General features: G+C 37.1%; 2 protein-coding genes across 8 annotated transcripts in view; one reads left to right on the top strand and one right to left on the bottom strand.

Moving 5' to 3' along the window:
- Positions 1–19481, top strand: part of LOC117181335 (lysophospholipase D GDPD1-like) — an 86504-nt gene that overhangs the window by 59490 nt on the left and 7533 nt on the right. The window contains exons 8-9 of one of the 5 annotated variants that reach the window (XR_004468107.1): positions 3033–3207; positions 10522–10923. The gene's annotated coding sequence lies outside the window, so the exon portion shown is untranslated. Of the gene's footprint in view, positions 1–3032; positions 4508–9940; positions 9970–10000; positions 10258–10521; positions 10924–19481 lie in introns of those variants that run through there. The other 4 variants (XR_004468108.1, XR_004468109.1, XR_004468106.1 and 1 more) reach the window with 4 other exon arrangements.
- LOC117181336 overlaps positions 1–19481 on the bottom strand; it is a 47353-nt gene that overhangs the window by 8697 nt on the left and 19175 nt on the right. For 2 of the 3 annotated variants that reach the window (XM_033373903.1, XM_033373902.1), the window contains one exon: positions 2956–3273. In XM_033373903.1, the coding sequence (XP_033229794.1) occupies positions 2956–3271 (316 nt within the window). In that variant the 5' untranslated portion in view covers positions 3272–3273. Of the gene's footprint in view, positions 1–2955; positions 3274–13141; positions 13469–19481 lie in introns of all 3 variants that reach the window. The other variant, XM_033373901.1, reaches the window with a different exon arrangement.

Genomic DNA, 19481 nt, shown 5'->3' on the forward strand with positions numbered 1-19481 from the left:
TCCATAAATTGCCTGAGAGGTGGACAAAATGTGTAGCCAGCGAGGGCGCATACTTTGAATAAAATATTTGTTATCATTCTCTTGAAATAAATGTGTGTTTTTTTTTTAAAATACCGGTTTCATATGTATACACCTGGTATATTATAACTACTAATCTTGGTGGAAGTTTCGGACTCATTCGGAACGAAAATGATTCCGTCGAGTCTATCTGATTCCAAGCAATTGAATCCGTTTCATTCCGTGCAAATGTTAAGTCTGTTTTCGAATCCAGTCCATTTGATTTCGCAAGGAATTTTATGAATCCGATCCGTAACAGTCCTTTTTATTCAAAATGAGCCTGACTGATGCCTAAATATGACATTTTCAAGAAAATTCATCGGATTAAATCCGCTTTATTCTGAAATATTTTAGCATACTTTTAAAATGAAAAGCGGCAAGTGTGTTTAAATCAAACCGGAATCATTCTGACTGATGGAGGAATGACTTGGCACCAATTGGAATGTACTGGCGTATAAGACGGATTCATGCGGAATGGGAGATCTGTTTGATCAGATCTCCTTGATGCAATGGTGCGGAATAAATCGGAAGTCCCAAGCTATAAGCTCATATATTAGGTCCCAACATTATACAGCTTTAAAAGTGAACCCTAAAATGGGGGGGGGGGGTTAAAGACAGTGGGATTTGACCTAAAAATTTTCCATAATACAATATAAACAATTTTATTATGAATTTTAATTATAACCAGACATAACCTTCCGTCTGTAAGACTAAAATTATACCGAGGGAGATAAAGGGCTATTGAAAGATTTTTCGAGCAAGTTCCATTTTGAACAAATTTTGCACACCACAATTATATAGACATATCTTAAAAACTGTTTATGATGAGGAATAGGTACGTGCATTTTCCAGATTTTTTAACACATTGAAACTGTAACTGAATAAAATAATCCACAAACAGATACATATTATGGTTTACAATTTGTTTCTGCGAATAATTTCGACAACATCTAAGATATGATAATATAGAATGAAAAGCTTGAAAATTCACTGTTTTCCCACAGTGTACTTTTTAAATTGTTTAATTACTTATTTTTAACTGAAATCATGTCAAGGAACTTTATGCCCAAACAGATAATTGTTATTTATATATCATTTATATTAAAAGGCATGTGATCCAAGTACGTTAGTCTCCAATGTGCCTGCAGGTATGAATATAACATCAGGAAATTAATTATTAATACAAATTATGTATAACTATTTTACTATGTATAGGTACACATAAACCAATAAATACGATGTGTAATTTATTAAAAACCTGTTCACAAAAATTACACCAGAGCTTTTTAAAAACAGAGTCAATATATTAAGAAGCATGCTCCTTTTCCGTAATGGAAACAATAATTAGACTGTTTACTTATCAGTATATTTCCGTTACAAATTTTAATTGTTTCATTTTGCTAATTAAAATTTTACTTGCAAATCCGGGTCGATAACTATGTAGTTTAATTTATTTTAACCCATAAGCTGCTGGCGATACCGTATGGTACCACGCGCTTGATCTCTTAAATTAGTTAAATCAGTTAAGTTTTAATGATTTATTTTAACTATTAGTTATTTAAGTAATTAGTTAAATGATTAAATTAGCTAATTAGTTTAAGTTACTTAAAGTAATATATTTGAACCATCGGAAAGGAGTTGAAAATCCGAGACAGAAAATAAATTCCGCAGCTGAAGGGTTAATATCTGTAAATAGAAGTTTTTATAATTAGAAGGTATTTAGGAATAGTAATAAGTATTTTCTCAATTGTTATATACTTTATAATAATCGGTATTTTATTTGATATCTTCATTTAAAATAATTAAAGAGTCACATTTCACAAAAAATAGAAAAATTCAAAAGCCCGATCACAAAAATGACTGTAAGGGCCTGTATCAAAATTGGGTTGTAGAAACATTATTTTATAAGTTTTTTCTTTCAAACGCATTAAATATAGGAGAATTAAACTAAATCAAATATTTAATACAGTCTTTTTAATTCCTTAAAATACATAAGCATTTGCATTCGCTGGTGCTTCGAAATGTAAGTAATAAAAAATTTGTATCTAAGGAGAATGCAAATAAAATAAATTATTATCTAAACAGTACAATGGCTATTATCAGATTTTCTCCATATTATAATATCATGTACTTTCATACACATATTTTTGTTTAATTACGTAAGTAGCACACATGCCTTTAAAACCGTAGGTCGTGATGTTCAACAAGTAAAGTCTTTGGGAAAGAATTCTTGTATAAATATCGAATCAGAATAAATAATGCTTCATATTTTTCCCAGTTATAAATTTCTAAAAAAAAAACAAAACAAAAAACAAGAAAAGTAATTTGCACTTCAGGGCATCAGACACTTCGTCGTGTGGTAAATAGGGTTCAGGTCCCTTGGCTTTTTTTCACGAAAATGAAAAATTTTTTAAACTGAATTCGGAGATGCTGTAAAATATTATAACGGACATCACCGGACTCTTTTTTAGGGGTAATAACAAAAAAAAAGATTATTATGCTAAATAAAAATGTTATGCATGTTCACTATTTTTAGGTTAGGGTCGTTTTTCGGCTCTGTCCTTCCGATAATTTAGATCTCCGTCGAACCGATGCTGTCAGCATCACTCAAGAATAATTGTGGGAAAGAATTGAAACACGCATGTCCTCAAGATACACACGCACACACATCAAATTTAGCAAAATTAACAATTTTTAAATTAACACACAAGAAAAGCATCCGAGGATGTCTCTTAGCATGTTCGCTATCATGTCCTAAACTTTTGAGACAACATCTTTATTATTGTAGGGAAAAGGCCGAGAGAACCTAACACTGATAAAATTGATAATTTTCTAAGTATCATTTGTCCTTAAAAAATATAAAATCCAATCATTATCAAGCTTTATTCGTGATCTCACATTTATGAAAAATAAATTCCTTAGGTTTTTCGTTGTCCTTACAAATGTCATAGTATCGGTGAACTTTTCCTTTGCAGTATACGCAGTGTTCATCCGATGGATGCAAAGCGTTGAAGTGATTATGAATTGACAGTTCATTACCTATAATCTTGGTTCTACATACATCACAGAAAACATACTTTTGTCTGAAGCGCTCATGTACTGCATCTGTAACGACACGTCCAGGTGGTTCAGGCTCTTCCTGGACACTTGGTGAGTTCCTTGTTTTGGGCAAAGTGTTGTGATTACAACTATTTGTTGCACTTTCTTCCGACATATCTAATAACATTAAATGAAAACAATTTTAACGGTTTTATAATTTAGGTTATGAAGAAATCTGTGTTGGAATCACAACACTAAAGATTTACTCGTCCATTTTTTTTTATTTAAAGAAATTAAAATACTTTGCGGTGAATAATCTGATCATTATAACACATATAAAAGTAATGTCTCAATTGCTTTTTTAGACACTTTTTTGTTAAAAAGACCGCGTTTAGGGGCACCAAAATTAGGTGAATGTAGCATGAAGTTAATTTAGAAAATCAGCAAGCGACTAGATTAATTACTTCTCATTTTAAGTATTGTCACTTGTTTTTCATTTGTCCCTCATGAAATTATGTGCAAACATCCCAGATAAAAATCGTTATACGCACACGCCCCGCATTGTGTGATTCTCATGTCATGCATGTGAGAGAGTGTTCATTTCGCTATTATGGTATCAGAGCAGAACTCTGTTAGAACCAATACCGCCCGCGTAGGATGGACCTCTATCAGTCCGAAAACAGAACTACAGCAGTTCAATTCTTCGGGATCCCAACCGATTCGGTCACTGAACGCAAGAGTCTCGAGAAAACATTGATTCTCCGCATGTGGGAGCAAAGCATTCCAACACAGAGAGCGCATGTGGTTTGATACTGCTATACCCGTAGTTTAGAAGTTTAGTCTTGTTCGTAGAATGCATCGTGTCACGCTTCTTCCAAACTGTTGGCATATCAGCATCGAACAGAACGCGCTCTGTGTGTTAGACCACTCCGCTCCCGTATGCAGAGAATCAATGTTGGCTCGATAACTCGCTCGTTCGCTACCCGAATCACGCGGGACACCAAAGAATTGAAGTACTGTAGATCCTCCCTCCCCTCGTAACACCACATATTCTCTCGATATTTCTACCACATTTCCTGCAATATCCGCAATATTGTGGGAAATATGGTAGAAATATTACTGGAGTGTCTCTATGTCCTTTTGCTGAAATATTAAGTCGATACTTTGGAACGTTTAGTACTAAAAAGTATCCGCTAGATCTAGCAGATACTTTTTGATATCAACTTTAAAGTATTAACTTTATGTTTCAGAAAAAGGAAATTGCGGATATTGCAGGAAATATGGTAGAAATATTGAGGGAATATGCGGTGTTACTAGGGTCGAACCGATAGAGGTCCAGCCCAAGCGGACAACATTGGCTCTACAGTCCCTAGAACCCCCCCTCTGCTCGTATTTTTTTCCGTGTGGCTATCTGGTATCCAGTGAATATGTGTGTGTGTGTGTGTGTGTGTGTGTGTGTGTGTGTGTGTATATATATATATATATACATCTCTGCCGATGAAAAAACACTGGCGAACGGCACTGGAATGCCAGTGCCATTTCAGTGGCTGTTTGTGCTGATTTCGGCACCTAACCCGCACTAAAAAATGCTTAGAAGGTCATATAATGGTCCTATTGTATTCGTCAAGTACCGGGCGGGCAGAGTTATTTACAGTAGTTGGCCTTCACCAACTCAACTCCCTTTTTAGAATTTTCTTTAATTTATCAACACTTGTTTAATTTATGAATTTTTGTTTTCTCGAAAATCCTTTTAAAAATTTGAGAATATAGAGAATTGAAAACTGCATCTTTTCTTCAAAACAGGTATTTCTGTTGCATCCCTTGTTTTATTAAAAAAAAAGAAATTTTAATTTTTTACGCAGTTTGTTTTCATTGAAAAACTGTGTTTTTTAGAATCAACTCGCAATAATGTGGCTAATTCTCACTAAAATTGGCAGCATTTGATAAACATTATGATTGTTTATAATAATTTTATCCGAAAAAATACCGTGTTTTCCGAGCTTCTTGTATTAAAATTTTTTGTATGAACTGGAGTACGAAAAAATCGTAAAGACAGATACGTGAAGCAGTGTTGGGAGAAGTTTTTCATCAAGCAATATTTTGCTTGGTCAAAAAGTTAAAAAAAAATACGACGAGTTGAAGTCAAAAGCGTTCGCCGCTCGAAGAGATTGAGGGGTTTCGCCTCGTTGAAAGATGCGTGGAAATGGCTTCTAGCGGCGAGCGCTTTTGACTTCAACTCGTCATATTTTTTTAACTTTTGGACCAAACAAAATATTGTCTGACGAAACACTTCTTCCATCACTGCTTCACGTATCTGTCTTAACCATTTTTTCGTACACTAATTCATACGAAAAATTTTAATAGCAGAAGCTCGGAAAACACGGTATTTTTTCTGATTAAATCATTAGAAACAATTAGAATGTTTATGAAATGTTCACCTATATCAACGAAAGCGAAAAAGACTTCCCTACTCGTTGAAAAAAAAGTTTCTTGCGAGTTGATTCTAAATAAGCACGGTTTTTCAATGAGAAAAACTGCGGAAAAATTTAAGATTTTTTTTTAACAAAATGAGCGATGCAACCAAAAAACCTCTTCTGAAGAAAAGATGCAGTTTTCGATTCTCTATATTTAAACATTTTTGTAAACAAGGATTTTCGAAAACAAATTTCCCACCCCCGCTTTCTTGACTTGGACAATATTTTTACCCGTTTAGAGCGATCGCCCGGTTCCAGCACTCCAGCCGTCAATTTTAAACATCTAAAAGAAAAAGTTAGATATATGTTATAATCGAAACCCGTAGATTCTGAATTTCTAACAAAATGTCTGTCAGCTGGTCTACTTCGTAGCCTGGTCGCAGGTATCGGAAACTTCTGCTGACATTTAAAACCGTAATCTGAGTAGTTTAAACGAGCAGCACTGGAACTAGTGCTGTTTCAGTGCTTTTTCGTCGGCAGAGTTGACGTCAATGCATAGGATTGGTGCCATAATTTAGAATTAAAACCATTATTCTAAACACTTTCTATTAAATAAAAATGGTAAAAAACATAGCCTGTCTGTACATCTGCCATGGGTTTGTTGGCAAATTCAGGTTTACCATATATGTATATATGTATGTGTGTATATATATATATATATATATATATATATGCTGCCGTACAAAACTTTGGGCTCACTTAAAAAAATCGTTTTTTTTTTGTATTTATCGCTTAAATTATCGTTCTCAGACCGTTTTATACAACGTTTTTTTTTCAGAACAATATTGTATTGATAACTTTTGAGCGTTTTCTTTTAATTATAATTTATTTATTGTATTAAAGTATGTTCATTTTGACATATTGAAAAATCGACGATATTGAAATATATCAATTTTAATTACTTCAACATTTTTTTTACCTCGAATCAATTTTTGCTCAATGCATCGATACTTAAAAATGCAAGCCAATGACTTCGAACCCCATCTGCCGTCGATTGTCTGTACAATAACCTTCAATTTCGTCACTCTGGCACTTGAAAGATAGTTGCGCATTGCACAATATTTTCATCAATATTGAAATTCTAAAATTGTGTCTATAGGCTTGAAAATGGCAAGAGCAAGGGAAATACCGAAAGAAAAACATGCTCGGATAGTAATTTTTAGTGAAACCGGCTATTCGGCTATTTCCGACAGGAAACGCTCGGGCCGACCCAGAAAGACGACAAAAAGGCGAGATCAATCAAACGCTACCGAAGCCGATCTCCGATACAACGGTCGCACGTCGGTCGTATGATGTCGATTTTTATGGACGGATCGCTGCCAAAAAACCATTGTTGCGATTGGTAAATGTCCGTAAACGACTCAAATGGGCAAAAGAACACAAAAATTGGTCTATCGAACAATGGAAACAGGTGTTATGGACCGATGAGTCCAAATCTGAAATTTTCGGTAGCAAACGGCGAATGTACTGCCGTAGAAAATCTAATGAACAGCACGGACCTCAACGCTGGTCTCGGCACCTTGGTAAAAATCGACGGAAAAATGCGGAAAGAAGAATCATCGGATACTTCAGCGAAGCACTATTCCATCTGGCATCGATTTGATAGGAGAGGGGTTTGTATTTCAACAAGATAACGACCCTAAACGTACATCGAAACTTTGTACGAACTATTTAAGATCGAAAGAAGCTTCACGAACTCTTAGATTAATGGAATGGGCACCACAATCGCCGGATGCAATTCCCATCGAACTGTTGTGGGATGAGCTGGACAGAAATGTGCGGAAACTGCATCCAACCAGCTAATCTCACTTGTGGCAATGTCTTCAGCAGGCATGGCAACGATTGCGACCAGAAAGATTTCAGAAATTGGTGGAAAGAATGCCCAGAATTTGTAGAGCAATCATCAAATCGAAAGGCCAACATATTAATGAAAAACGGCTGGTTTGATATTCTCAATTTTTTCAGAAAAAACTCAAAAATATCACAAGCAAAAGTTTATTACTTGTTAATAAAATGCTATTATAAACAAATACGTTGTATGAAACTGTCTAATAATGCGGGAACAACCTACATCCAGAGGCACAATGCGGCACTAAGAGTGCTTCATTACCATCTCTGTCACTCTTGCGGCATTAACCTTAATATCGCTCCTCTAAATGCTCCTAGGAAAATCGAGTCAATTGTCGAGAATGAGAAGTACCGCATATACTGGAACTTTATATTCTCGACAATTGTTTCTGTTGCACGCTAAAGGCCTGACATGGTTCTTCTTGACTTCGAGAAGCGAACCATGTTCGTTATCGACTTTTCGGCACCAGCTGACAAAAACGTCATAGCCAAGGAGAATGAAAAGAAAGAGAGGTAGCTTCTCTTTGGAGAGTTTCGACGATTGTACCCGGAATATTCTGTTAAGCTAATCGTCCTTACCATCGGCGCTCTTGGAGGTGGCAAGCTTTCACTGGTTAGTAGCTTGAAAAACATCCTTGCGTGTGAACAATAAGCTTGAACACTTGGGGAAAAATGCAGAAGGCGGTCGTCCTTGAGTCGCTCCGTGTCCTCAGGGTGGAAGAGACTTTTGTCGGATCGTCGTATTGATTCCGTTACAGACTGTAATCGCCTATCTCATGGTCGTGAGACGTGATTGTGGCTAAAATTTTACCGCGATTTCGCTGGGATCGAGTACAAAAATGAATAGGCAGTCACGGACACTTGTCCAGGGGGGTCCTGAAGGAATTAACCCCCAAGCTGAGGTGTGGAAACCATGTCAAAAGCTGAATGGTACCTGGGCGAGGTTTCTAGAACGGTGACTCTGGGTTATCGGATGACTTCTCAGAGTGCGCAGCCTTATTATCCTTGCATGCGGGGCTCTACAAGTTGTTGTAAGTGCGTTTCAAAACAACAGAACGCACAGGATTCCCGAAAATGGGTCGGCTAAGAAAGCCGACCACTCTAGAGCTGGGGGAGCCAATGGAGATAGATTCAATGCAATGGATCGGCGGAATCTCTGGACCTTTAGTTAGACGGAGCAACTAAAGAGCGACTTGCTAGAGTGCTAAGATGCGAGTTGACCCCTGAACGAGGTAACATGGCACGACTGCATGATCTGTGGAGCGAGAAACACCCAGAGCTATCGCACTTTTCGCATCAACGTCTGCTAAATCATGCCGAAGTACTCCAAAAAAGGGTCTATGTAAGCGGAACGCCTACTCTACCACAGCCAGAACAAGCCGGCAACAGAGAAAGAGAGGCGACACTAAGACCAACAGCGGGCAGGCATTCGATAGAGGAAAAGCGATGCTTTGTGAACCGGAGAAACATCAACACCCAGGTTTCTCTCAAGCCTAAAGATCTGGCTAAAATGGATGACGAGCTTCGTGGACATTTTCCCGGAGAATCCGACCTCTGGGCTATAAATTATTGTGTGTATAATGCAGCGAGAGCTTTGGCCGATGCGAACCGTAAAACGAAACAACGGTTGATCATAAGACCAAAAGACGAATGAATCAACTCGCCATAAAGGTAGGCTGGGCAAGACAGTACGTGTCCCGCATTCAGTGTCTGATTGACTACATCACATCTGGCAGGAATTTTACCAGGAAGCATATTGTTGAGAGAATATGGATACTATCTGACGCTAGGAGAAGTCTAGAGCGGAGAGAGAGGTGGATCAGAGAAAATCAATAGTTTCTCTCTGACTCATCTCGATTCTTCCAAGACCCTCCAGTTACTGTCGACCACCCGCCCAAACAAGAGGAGGTCGAAGTATTTTGAAGATAAGTCGACGAAGTGCAGCATAGACTGGACGAAGACTCAGATAACATAAATATCTTTAAGGAGCTGTGTAATGCCCTCATAACGCCTGATAAAGAATGCCCACTCATCACTACCGAGGAGGTGAAAAAAGTATTAAGAGGGATGAAGAACTATTCTTGCGGGAAAATGCAAAAGGCGGTCGTCCTTGGGTCGCTCCGGCTTCTCAGGGTGCACGAGACTTTTGCCGGATCGTCGTATTAATTCCGGTACAGACTGTAACCACCTATCTCACGGTCGTGAGACGTGGTTGTGGCTGAAATTTTACCGCGATTTCGCTGGGATAGGGTGCAGTTTTTCAGATTAGCACCCGCTCCCGGCGAAATCCTGCGGTTGTCCTTATGAGAAACTTTTAATTATATGTGTGTGTGTGTCTATGTGTGTGGCCTCTATTCCAGGCTGCCTATCTTCAAGGGGTAAATGTATGAAAAAAACCTATTTATAGGCTTGAACGAATGTAATCTTGTTGTTTAAATGACTAAGAACGATACTAATAAGCTGGTGTTTAACGCAAGAAACTTATTTTGAAGCAAGACTGTATCTGAACGCTTTACCCACAGATTGTGCACGCTAAATAACAAAAGAATACACGTGTCAATTTTAAGTTGATACTGGTCTAGGGATAAGCTTACATTGCCGCTCTGCGCCCTCTGGAAACAACTCAGGACTACCAGCCCGACCGGTGCATTGTTGCGGCAGGCTAGCAGTACGAGACGCTCGACAGCCAGGGAATAACAAGAGCAGTGAGTCTACCGGCATTTGGTAGCCAACCGAGCGGTCTTGTGGGATTACCGTACTCTTCACATTGCATTCGTGTTTCATTAGGTTTTATTTGAATATAAGTAATGTAAAGACTTTATTTTCATCTGCACTATAATTAAACACACACTATTTATTTACGAATTTACTGTGTCTTCAAATCACCCAGTTTTTCTCAAATTTAATTTTTTCCGTTTTACATCGCCATTGTTTTGGAATTTCTAGTTATACCCGGTCCATTACAGGCGGAATGGAACTGCTGTTGCATGTTGCACCTATTTTGGGTACCTGTCTTTTCCACTTGCATTACCGGGACTGTTACTGTTCTCAATTTCGTGTGCTTTTAGTTTTCTTTTGAGTATGTTCTTTCCCTTCTTGATAGGTGCTGGGAGTATCGCTTTGCATCATGTTTCGTGTTGTCGATGTAAGTGATGGAGACAGGTACATCACGCTGGCAACGAATCTACACCAATTCAATGAGCTAGATGCGCTTATGTTTCCCATAGATATCGCAAATTTAAATGATGAATCTGTTATGAAAGACACCTTGAATAAAAAAATTCACGATGGCACAAATCGTGCTATTTAAAGTGCAGTAATTCTAAGTTACTTCAGGAGCAGAATAAAGGAAGGAAAATTAACGAAAGAGGATCGTTACCCTCACCGAAAAAATCTAGAAGAAAGATCTCTGGTTAACAATCCTAACTACTGTATGTATTTATTCATTCCTTTTTACGGGTTTGAAGGCCTCCGCTCCCTTCACAGTACGTTACAAAACCACTTATACTACCTTAATAATACTTACTACCTAAATAAAAAGATTCTACTTATATTAAATTATATGCTTCTGTTTCCTCTTACCAATTCCGTTAAAATGAATTCGCGTTTTCTTTACTTTACAGTCCTTGTATAGGAGTGCGCGTTTGGCCTTTTCCTGCAACATGCCCCTTACTTTCTCTCATTTCTTCCAGTCTCACCATCCAGCTTGCCCCTTGTCTACTTACAACAATGATCCACCTTATCCTGTCATCCACACTCTGTACACCAATTTCCTCCCCCGTACATCTCTCTAAAACATGCCCCCATGATTCTATCTCGTAATAACAGACTCCACATCTTCTTTCCTCTTCATCCACCCAGTACCTGCACTCTCTCATTCCTTCTCCCATCCCAAATCGTATAACGTGGTTCCATCTATTCTCCTTTTTTTACCTTTCTTAAATATGCTGGCTCTCTTTTAGCAGTTACTACCTTATACTACCTGTTGTACTTAGATTCCACGATTATTTTTCATCTTTCATCCCCCACTTTAGCTATCAGCACATTTTGTAACTCTTACCATACTCTGGCATCTGCTCTTATATCGCATTCTCTCCTCCTCTGTTGTCTCTCTTCCACCCACGTTGATCCTTCTGTGTTACTCCTATTCTCTTTGTTTACTAATTCCCGTAGGCAAGCTTTGCTATCCTGATTCCCTTCCCCCTTTTTAGCATCTCAAAGTTCTCTTCATTTGTCTTATAAACAGTGTGCCTCTACCTAATTCCTCCCTCAACATATATCCTGAACAGCTCCAGCACACTTCCATCACTTATCTCAAGAATCTCTCCTGCATACTTTCCACCCTCTTGTGTTCCTTCCATCCCCAGATCTCTACTCCGTAACTTAGGACTAATCACACTAACGCATCAAACATTCACAGTCTCATCTTCCAGTTATCCTTAAACCTACTCTTCCCTGTACCCCACACCTGCCCTATTACTTTAGTCACACATTCTATCCTGCTCCTTACCTGCAGTTCAATCCCGCCTTTCGACTCAAACCAGAAGCCTAGGTAATTAACTTCCTCGACCTGTTCCACTTTCTCCTTGTATATCTCCCATTCATATTCTACTTTTGTCCTTCTCTTACTAAAACACATTATCTTCGTCTTATTTACATTTACCTTTAAGTCTTTAATTCTCACATACTCCTCAAACACTCTCATTATGAGACTCATCCCTCTCTCGGCATCCGATAGTAAGAGTACATCGTCTCCCTACGCTAAACAATACACCTTGCTATTTCCCAGAACTGTTCCCTCTTTTCCTTTCTTCTCTAGTTTATCCTCTAGATCTGCCACCAATAGACGGAATAGTAGTGGACTCAGTGGGCACCCTTGCCTAAGCCCCCTTCCACTCCAAAAAACCTTCCTCTTTTGTTTCCCAATCCTAACCCTTATCTTAGTCTCTTCGAATATCTCCTTTATCCTCTTGACCAACCCTTCATCCAGCCCCCTCTTTCACAACCTGGCATAACACCTTTCTGTTTACCGAGTCAAACTCCGCTTTAAAATCTACAAATAAGGCCACTAGTTTTCATTTCTTCCTCCCTAAGTTCCTATTCGCTAAATAATTCAGTACGTAGATGTTGTCTACTGTTCCCATCCCTTTTCTGAACCCCGTCTGTTTGTGTAGAATGATCCCTTTCTCTTTCACCTCCCTTTCTAATCTCTTTCTGAGTATCTCCGTATATATTTTATAGCCCACCGACATAAGTGTGATTCCTCTATACTCCTCCACCTTCTTTCCCTCTTCTTTCTTAATAATCGGTATCACCCCTTCACCTACAAACCTCAAAGTCTCGTTCTCAATATCGTCCTCTCCTGTTGTCTTGTTTCTTTTAAGCCTCGCTATCGCTCTTTCCACACCCTCCCTACTTATCCCGTTATCACTGTTATCTTCCCCTTCTATTACCTTCCTCTTTTTACCTAAAACCTTATTTTCCACTCCTCCCAACAGTCTCTTAAAGTACAAGGTACACTCATCCATCTCAATTTCCTCATTGATGCCCTTTCTTCCTCCTCGTTCCCAATTGATCACCTCCCAATTCCTCCAATCCTAACTACTGTTCATTTTGTGAACTGCCGGCCGAAAAATCCGATCCTCTAAGCAAGATTGAGATCTCTAAATGTGATGAATACATACGAACAAACGCGCCCCTGCATTTAGCATAGCGCCGCTAACCAAAAGTTTTGTCGATGAGCTTCATGAACTTGGAATAGGTGGCAATTCGGATTCAACCAGGTTGAAAGACAAATTGCTAGAGGAATGTCCGTTTCTGTACGCAATCATAAAGCACGGCGTTGAAACCATCATAGCTTTCCGCGAAGATGTAGATTCTGCGATTCGGTTGCAGTGCACGAGGGGCTTTGATGTTGAAAGTCACAGCTGGGTGCGATCCGTTGTCTTCTTTTGCTGGCAGAGGTGAAAAGACTGCATACGATGCGTGGAGAGCATATCCCGACGTCACTCAGGGTTTTCTTTAAGCTCTCACTGGAAATCTGGACATAGCTATAGAAAAAATTCAGAAGTTACATGCGTTACTGTGAATAAGTCCCGTAGAAAACTATTGACAAAAAAAGACAGGCAAATTGAAAAATTGCCTATTACATAAGATGCTCTGAGACAGCACACGTTGCAGGCAATGTACCAGAGAGCCAATGTGTGGGGACAGGCACTAACCTACCGATAGAAATGTCAGAGTATTCTCATGCGAAATAGCCTGGTCCATTTGAGTCTATGAGCAGGGTCGATTTGAATGATTTAGTCTCAGAGATAAAGAGATTTGGGTCCTTTTCAAGGTTCTTTTAGGGATCCTTTTAGGAGTGATGCGACGATCATATCAGAGAGAAACAGAGAGGCAGTTCATTATCAGGCAACACTAATAGTGTACTCTGTCGACTCTGCAGGCCATTTCGGGAACCAGCATCTAACCTTTCACCAGCTTACGTATATATGGATTCTCACGCACGCAGATGCAACTTATTGAGCCTCATGTCCAATGTCGATCGATCTTGTCGAAAGGGAACAGATGAGGCGGGCCGGGTCCAACGCCTGTGACTTGCTGAGAGAATGTCGGCTTTTAGTGTGTTTTGATTTTATTTTTATAAAACAATGTAATCGCATTTCAAGTGGGTCAAGGTAAATTAAATTTAACATTGTTATTACAATTGCAAAAGAGAAAGTGCGAATTGTGTTCAAATGTGGTAAAACCGCTCACGCAATTTTGACGCCAAGATCTGCTAAGATGATATTTCTTCTTTTACAGGATTTTAGATTCAAAGGGCCAAATTTTAATTTGTTTAAATTGCAAAGGCACCTTGACGAAATACCAGATTTAAAAAGCCGAAAACTGCTATCGCTGAAAAGTTGTTACGCTTGATTGAAAATTAAAATATCCATTGATTTTTTAAATAAAAAATTGTCTAGCGGTGCCGCTATGAAGTCAAACATGCTAATAAATAGAACTCGTGTTTAAGTTATAATTTTCTACGTGAGCGAAGATGAACTTTGTTTAATTCGGGTAAATTTTATTTTAAAAATGTTTGTTTTGCTTTATAGTTTTATGCATCGCAAGCGAAAGGTTTGACCGCTCTTATTTCACATAATTTTTGCCAGCTACATTTTTCTTGTGAATTTAGTGATTTAGTTAAGGGATGATTTGATGAAATAGTACTGTTTGTCATGAATGGACGAAGTAGTTCAACTTAACAAAGAAAGATTTTCATTTTAAAGAAGAACAGGTGAACTTAATCAAAAAGACGAATTATAAAAAAAAGTTCAATCCTCAACTAAAACAGATTCATTTTCAACGAAAAAGTTTAATTTTTCAACAACAAAAATATTAATTTTCTACCAAAGTAAAGGAGTCTTGCACAAATTACATAAATTTTCAACCAAATAGTTTAATTGAAACACTAAAAATGACCAATCAGTTGAATTCTCTACCAAATTGTACAATTTTCAACCCAAAAAGACGAATTTTGAACGCATAAATATACATTTTTAACTGAGAAAAAAAAACAGATTTTCAAGTAAGCAGTTTAACTTTTATCTAAAAGCTTAATTTGTTAGCATATACTTGATTTTTCAACCAAAAATATTCTTTTTCCACCAAAAATGGGGAATGTTTAAAAAATTACATAAATTTGCAAAAAGAAGTTAAATTTTCAACATCAGAACTGAAAGCTCAACTTTTAGAAAGTTCAAATTTTTTTCCAATATTTTAAAAATATATTTAAATATTTTTTATCCTAAATATTTTTAAACATATTTTTTTTTTAATTTCAAATATTTAGTCAAAAGATGAAATACTTTGTTCAAAATTAATTTTTTCAAATTTAGTGATTCATCGTTTTGGTTCGAAATTAATTTCTTTGGAATATTCAGTTATCTGGTTGAAATTTTATTTCTTTTGGGGAACGATGATTCTCTTGTTGCGAAATTTAAATACTTCGTTGAAAATTTATGTACTGTATTGATAATTCGTCTTTTTTGGCATAAATTTAATCTTTTTTGTTAGAAATACAACATTTTAGTGAAAAAATAATCTGTTTTACTTGCGAATTAAGCTGGTATGTTATAACTGCGTTTCTTTTTATTTGAATCAACTTTTACAAATTAAGAATGTTTGAATTTTTTGATTGAAAAATCAACTACATTTTTCGTCGAAAATTAATCTTTTTGGGTGATCATTAATTTTTTTTAACTGGAAATTTAACTAATGCGGTTTTGGTAGAAAACGTATCTGCTTTAGTTGAAAGTTTAACTATTTGGTTGCAAATTGATGTATTTTGTTAAGAATCCGTCTTTTTTGGTAGGAAATTAATCTTCTTGTTGGAAAATTTAACCCTTTTTTATTTAAAGTAAAAGTATATTTTGGCTAAAATATTAAAGATTAAATTTTCCGTTGAGATTTCAGTTTTTATGTTAAAAATTGAACTAAATTTGAAAATTTGTTTGTTTAAAATTAATTTTTTAACTGAAAATTTAACTTTTTGTTTGCAAATTTATGTAATTTTTTAAACATTCCTCTTTTTTGGTGGAAAAGTAATATTTTTGGTTGAAAAATCAAGTATATGGTACCAAATGATGCATTTATATCAAAGCTGAACTGCTTGCTTGAAAATCTGTTTTTTCTCAGTTAAAAATGTATATTTTTGCATTGAAAATTCGTCTTTTTGGCTTAAAAATTGTACAATTTGGTAGAGAATTTATGTAATTTGTGCAAGAATCCTTTACTTTGGTAGAAAGTTAATATTTTTGTTGTTTAAAAATTCAACTTTTTCATTGAAAATGAATCTGATTTAGTTGAGGATTGAACTCTTTTTTTATAATTCGTCTTTTTGATTAAGTTCACCTGTTGTTTCTTTAAAATGAAAATCTTTCTTTGTTTGAAAGTTGAACTACTTCGTCCATTCATGACAAACAGTACGACTTTATCAAATCCTTCCCTAACTAATTCACTAAATTCACAAGAAAAATGTAGTTGGCAAAAATTATGTGAAATAAGAGCGGTCAGAACTTTTGAACCGTCACAAAGCAGGGTGCGTGCTTCAGAGTTTCAGAATAAAAGTTTTTGTAACTTAGGCACAGTCCCTTGCTTGCCATACATAAAAGTATAAAGCAAAACAAACATTTTTTAAATAAAATTTACCTGAATTTAAAAAAACTTCATCTTTACTCACTTAAAAAATTATAACTTAAACACGAGTTCTATTTATTAGCATGTTTGACTTCATAGCGGCACCGCTAGATAATTTTTATTTTAAAAATCAATGGGTATTTTAATTTTCAATAGATCGTAACAATTTTTTAGCAATAGCAGTTTTCGATTTTTTTAAATCTGGTAATCTGTCAAAGTGCCATTACAATTTAAACAAATTAAAATTTGGCCCTCTGAACCTAGAATCCTGTAAAAGAAGAAATATCATATTAGCAGATCTTGACATCGAGAAAAAATTTAAAAATTAGATACGTGTTTGAGAAAAAAAAAGATATATTAAGAAACAAAAGTTCCTAATATGTCTATTTGTAAAGTTCAGAATCCGGAGACAGAGACCTAAAATTAGAATACACTTGATTTATATAGTGTCAGTCAACACTAATAACCTGTAAAACATAAATATTTAGCAGAGAAAATATCGGCCGGAAAGAAAATAACAACTTAACCTGCAAACTGTCAAAATGGCGTGAGTGGTCTTACCACATTTAAACACAATTCGCACTTTCCTCTTCTGCAATTGTAGTAGCAATGTTAAATTTAATTTGCCTTGGCCCACTTCAAACGCGATTACATTGTTTTATAAAAATAAAATAAAAACACACTAAAAGCCCACATTATCTCTGCAAGCCACAGACGTTGGATCCAGCCCGTCTCATCTGTTCCCTTTCGACAAGATCGACATTGGAGTTTGGAGATGTGGCTCAACGAGTAGCGCCTGTGTACGTGAGAATCCATATATACGTAAAGTGCTGAAAGGTTAGATGCTGGTTCCCGAAATGGCCTGCAGAATCGACAGTACACGGAGAGGAGTTAACCGCGACCGTTACTGCCAAGTCCGCTGCCGTCGCGCAGGACTTGCAAGTGGAAGGAAAGCAGAAACCGTTGCGGCGCTCGCATGAACCACTGCGGGCACACCTCAACCGTTCCAGAGCGTGACCTTAATACGCAGAACAGCTATAGTTACTCCACTCGCAATGATTGTTACCGTTTACTCCGCAAGCATTACTGCGCGCACCGTTTGTTTTCTAGGTGGGTAAACCTGTAATTAACATTTTGTCCAAACAGCGTAAGACCTCTGCCATAATTAAAGGCTCACCGAAGGGTGATTTAATACCCAAAAGCCAATAATCGGTCACGTCTCGAACCCCTTTTCCAATTCGCCCCTATAAAAAACACGTGCTAGCGATTGTTCACAGAAGAGTGATCGGTCAAATCTCGAACGACAAATATAGGTTAGGCACATACTATTTCATAAATTTTGACAATTAAAAACAATGAAAAAGTTGAAAAAACCTTCTGGTCCCTTTTGTTCTATCATTATATTGCTGTTATTAGTATTGTTGAGTAATTTAAATACCTTTAAAAGCCATTTTTAGCAGAAGCGCTACTCACACAATGAACTGAAAGACAGTTATGCAGTTTGTAAACAAACAAAAACCTGACCGCCGTGCGGGCACATTGTCATCGCGCGCAGCTCGCTTCGCTCGCGAGTTTCAGTACGCCTGTGGCGGGCGACTGTTGGTTCTCGCGCTTCGCGCTCAATGATGTACTTATCTCACGTTTTTCGCCAGCTTGTATATTTACCTCGCGCTACACGCTCGGTCTTTGAATTTTTCCCACATTCGTGCATAGACGTTTTAAAATTAAAGCTCAAAATATCCACTTCTGTAACTTTTTGATTGTGAATTCTCTTTTCTTAAAAGAGCTTTGCTCGCAAGTTTGAGTGCATCTGGGCCTCGCAATGGTTGGTTCTCGAACTACGCGCTCAGTTTTTGCATTTCTCCCACGCGTGTGCACATACCTCTTAAAATTATAGATCAACGGATCGACAATTGTAATTTTGCGATTGTGAACTCTCTTTTGTTAAAGCTCTTTCGACTTTAGCGAACACATTCTCATCACGTATCTCGCACTTTATTTTGTACAAAATCTGAACTTTGCTACATTATGCTCAACACTTTTATATGAAATATAATACAGACTTTATATACCTCTGTCATAGATTGCTTATTCAGATATTGCAAAATGATGTGCAAATTTTATTTTTCAGCTACACCGAAACGTATCATTTGAAAACTTGTATATAATTGCAATTCATAATGTGCATGAATATTAAAACATATTTATTCGCATTGCCTTATTTTTATATTTTTTCAATTTGGTCTCTCATACTGTGTGCCACAGCACAATCCAATTCGACTAGTCTTTCGAAAAATATCCGGTATAAAAACAACCACAACAACGAAGACGACGACGCCGACAGACACCAACGAAAAACTTTTTGTTCTGACTCAAGGGGCCTCAAAACATGGACGTTTAATGCAATCTGCAAATGTCACTTTTCTCATAAAACTAATACCTTCTCATTATGGATGAAAATGTAAAAACTCGCAAATAAAACAAATTTCGAAGTTTGTTGAAGCGACGCTAAAACATTCGAGTATATGCGACACGAAGATCAGCTGATATTGTTAGACTTCAGCGCCGTCCAATCCCATTGCGGCCTTAACCGCGGTGGCTCGGGAATCGGACAGTAACTGTTACTGCAACAGACGCAACAGTTGCTGCAGAATCTTTTACGGTGGTGCGCAGTAACTGTTACGGTTTCTCAGTAGTATTTCCGTCTTCAAGCGTAACCATCGCTGCCCATTCACAACATGATTTTTCTGCAGACCTCTTGTGGTCGGCGCAGCAACGGTTACGGTGAAAAATGTACCCGCTCTGGTTTACTTCTCTCCGTGTACACTATTAGTGTTGCCAAAGATATTTTACCTTGATGTGGCATGGGTCAGGAGTGGG

Source organism: Belonocnema kinseyi, chromosome 10 (assembly GCF_010883055.1).
Source record: "Belonocnema kinseyi isolate 2016_QV_RU_SX_M_011 chromosome 10, B_treatae_v1, whole genome shotgun sequence".
NCBI classification, from domain to species: Eukaryota; Metazoa; Arthropoda; class Insecta; order Hymenoptera; family Cynipidae; genus Belonocnema; species Belonocnema kinseyi.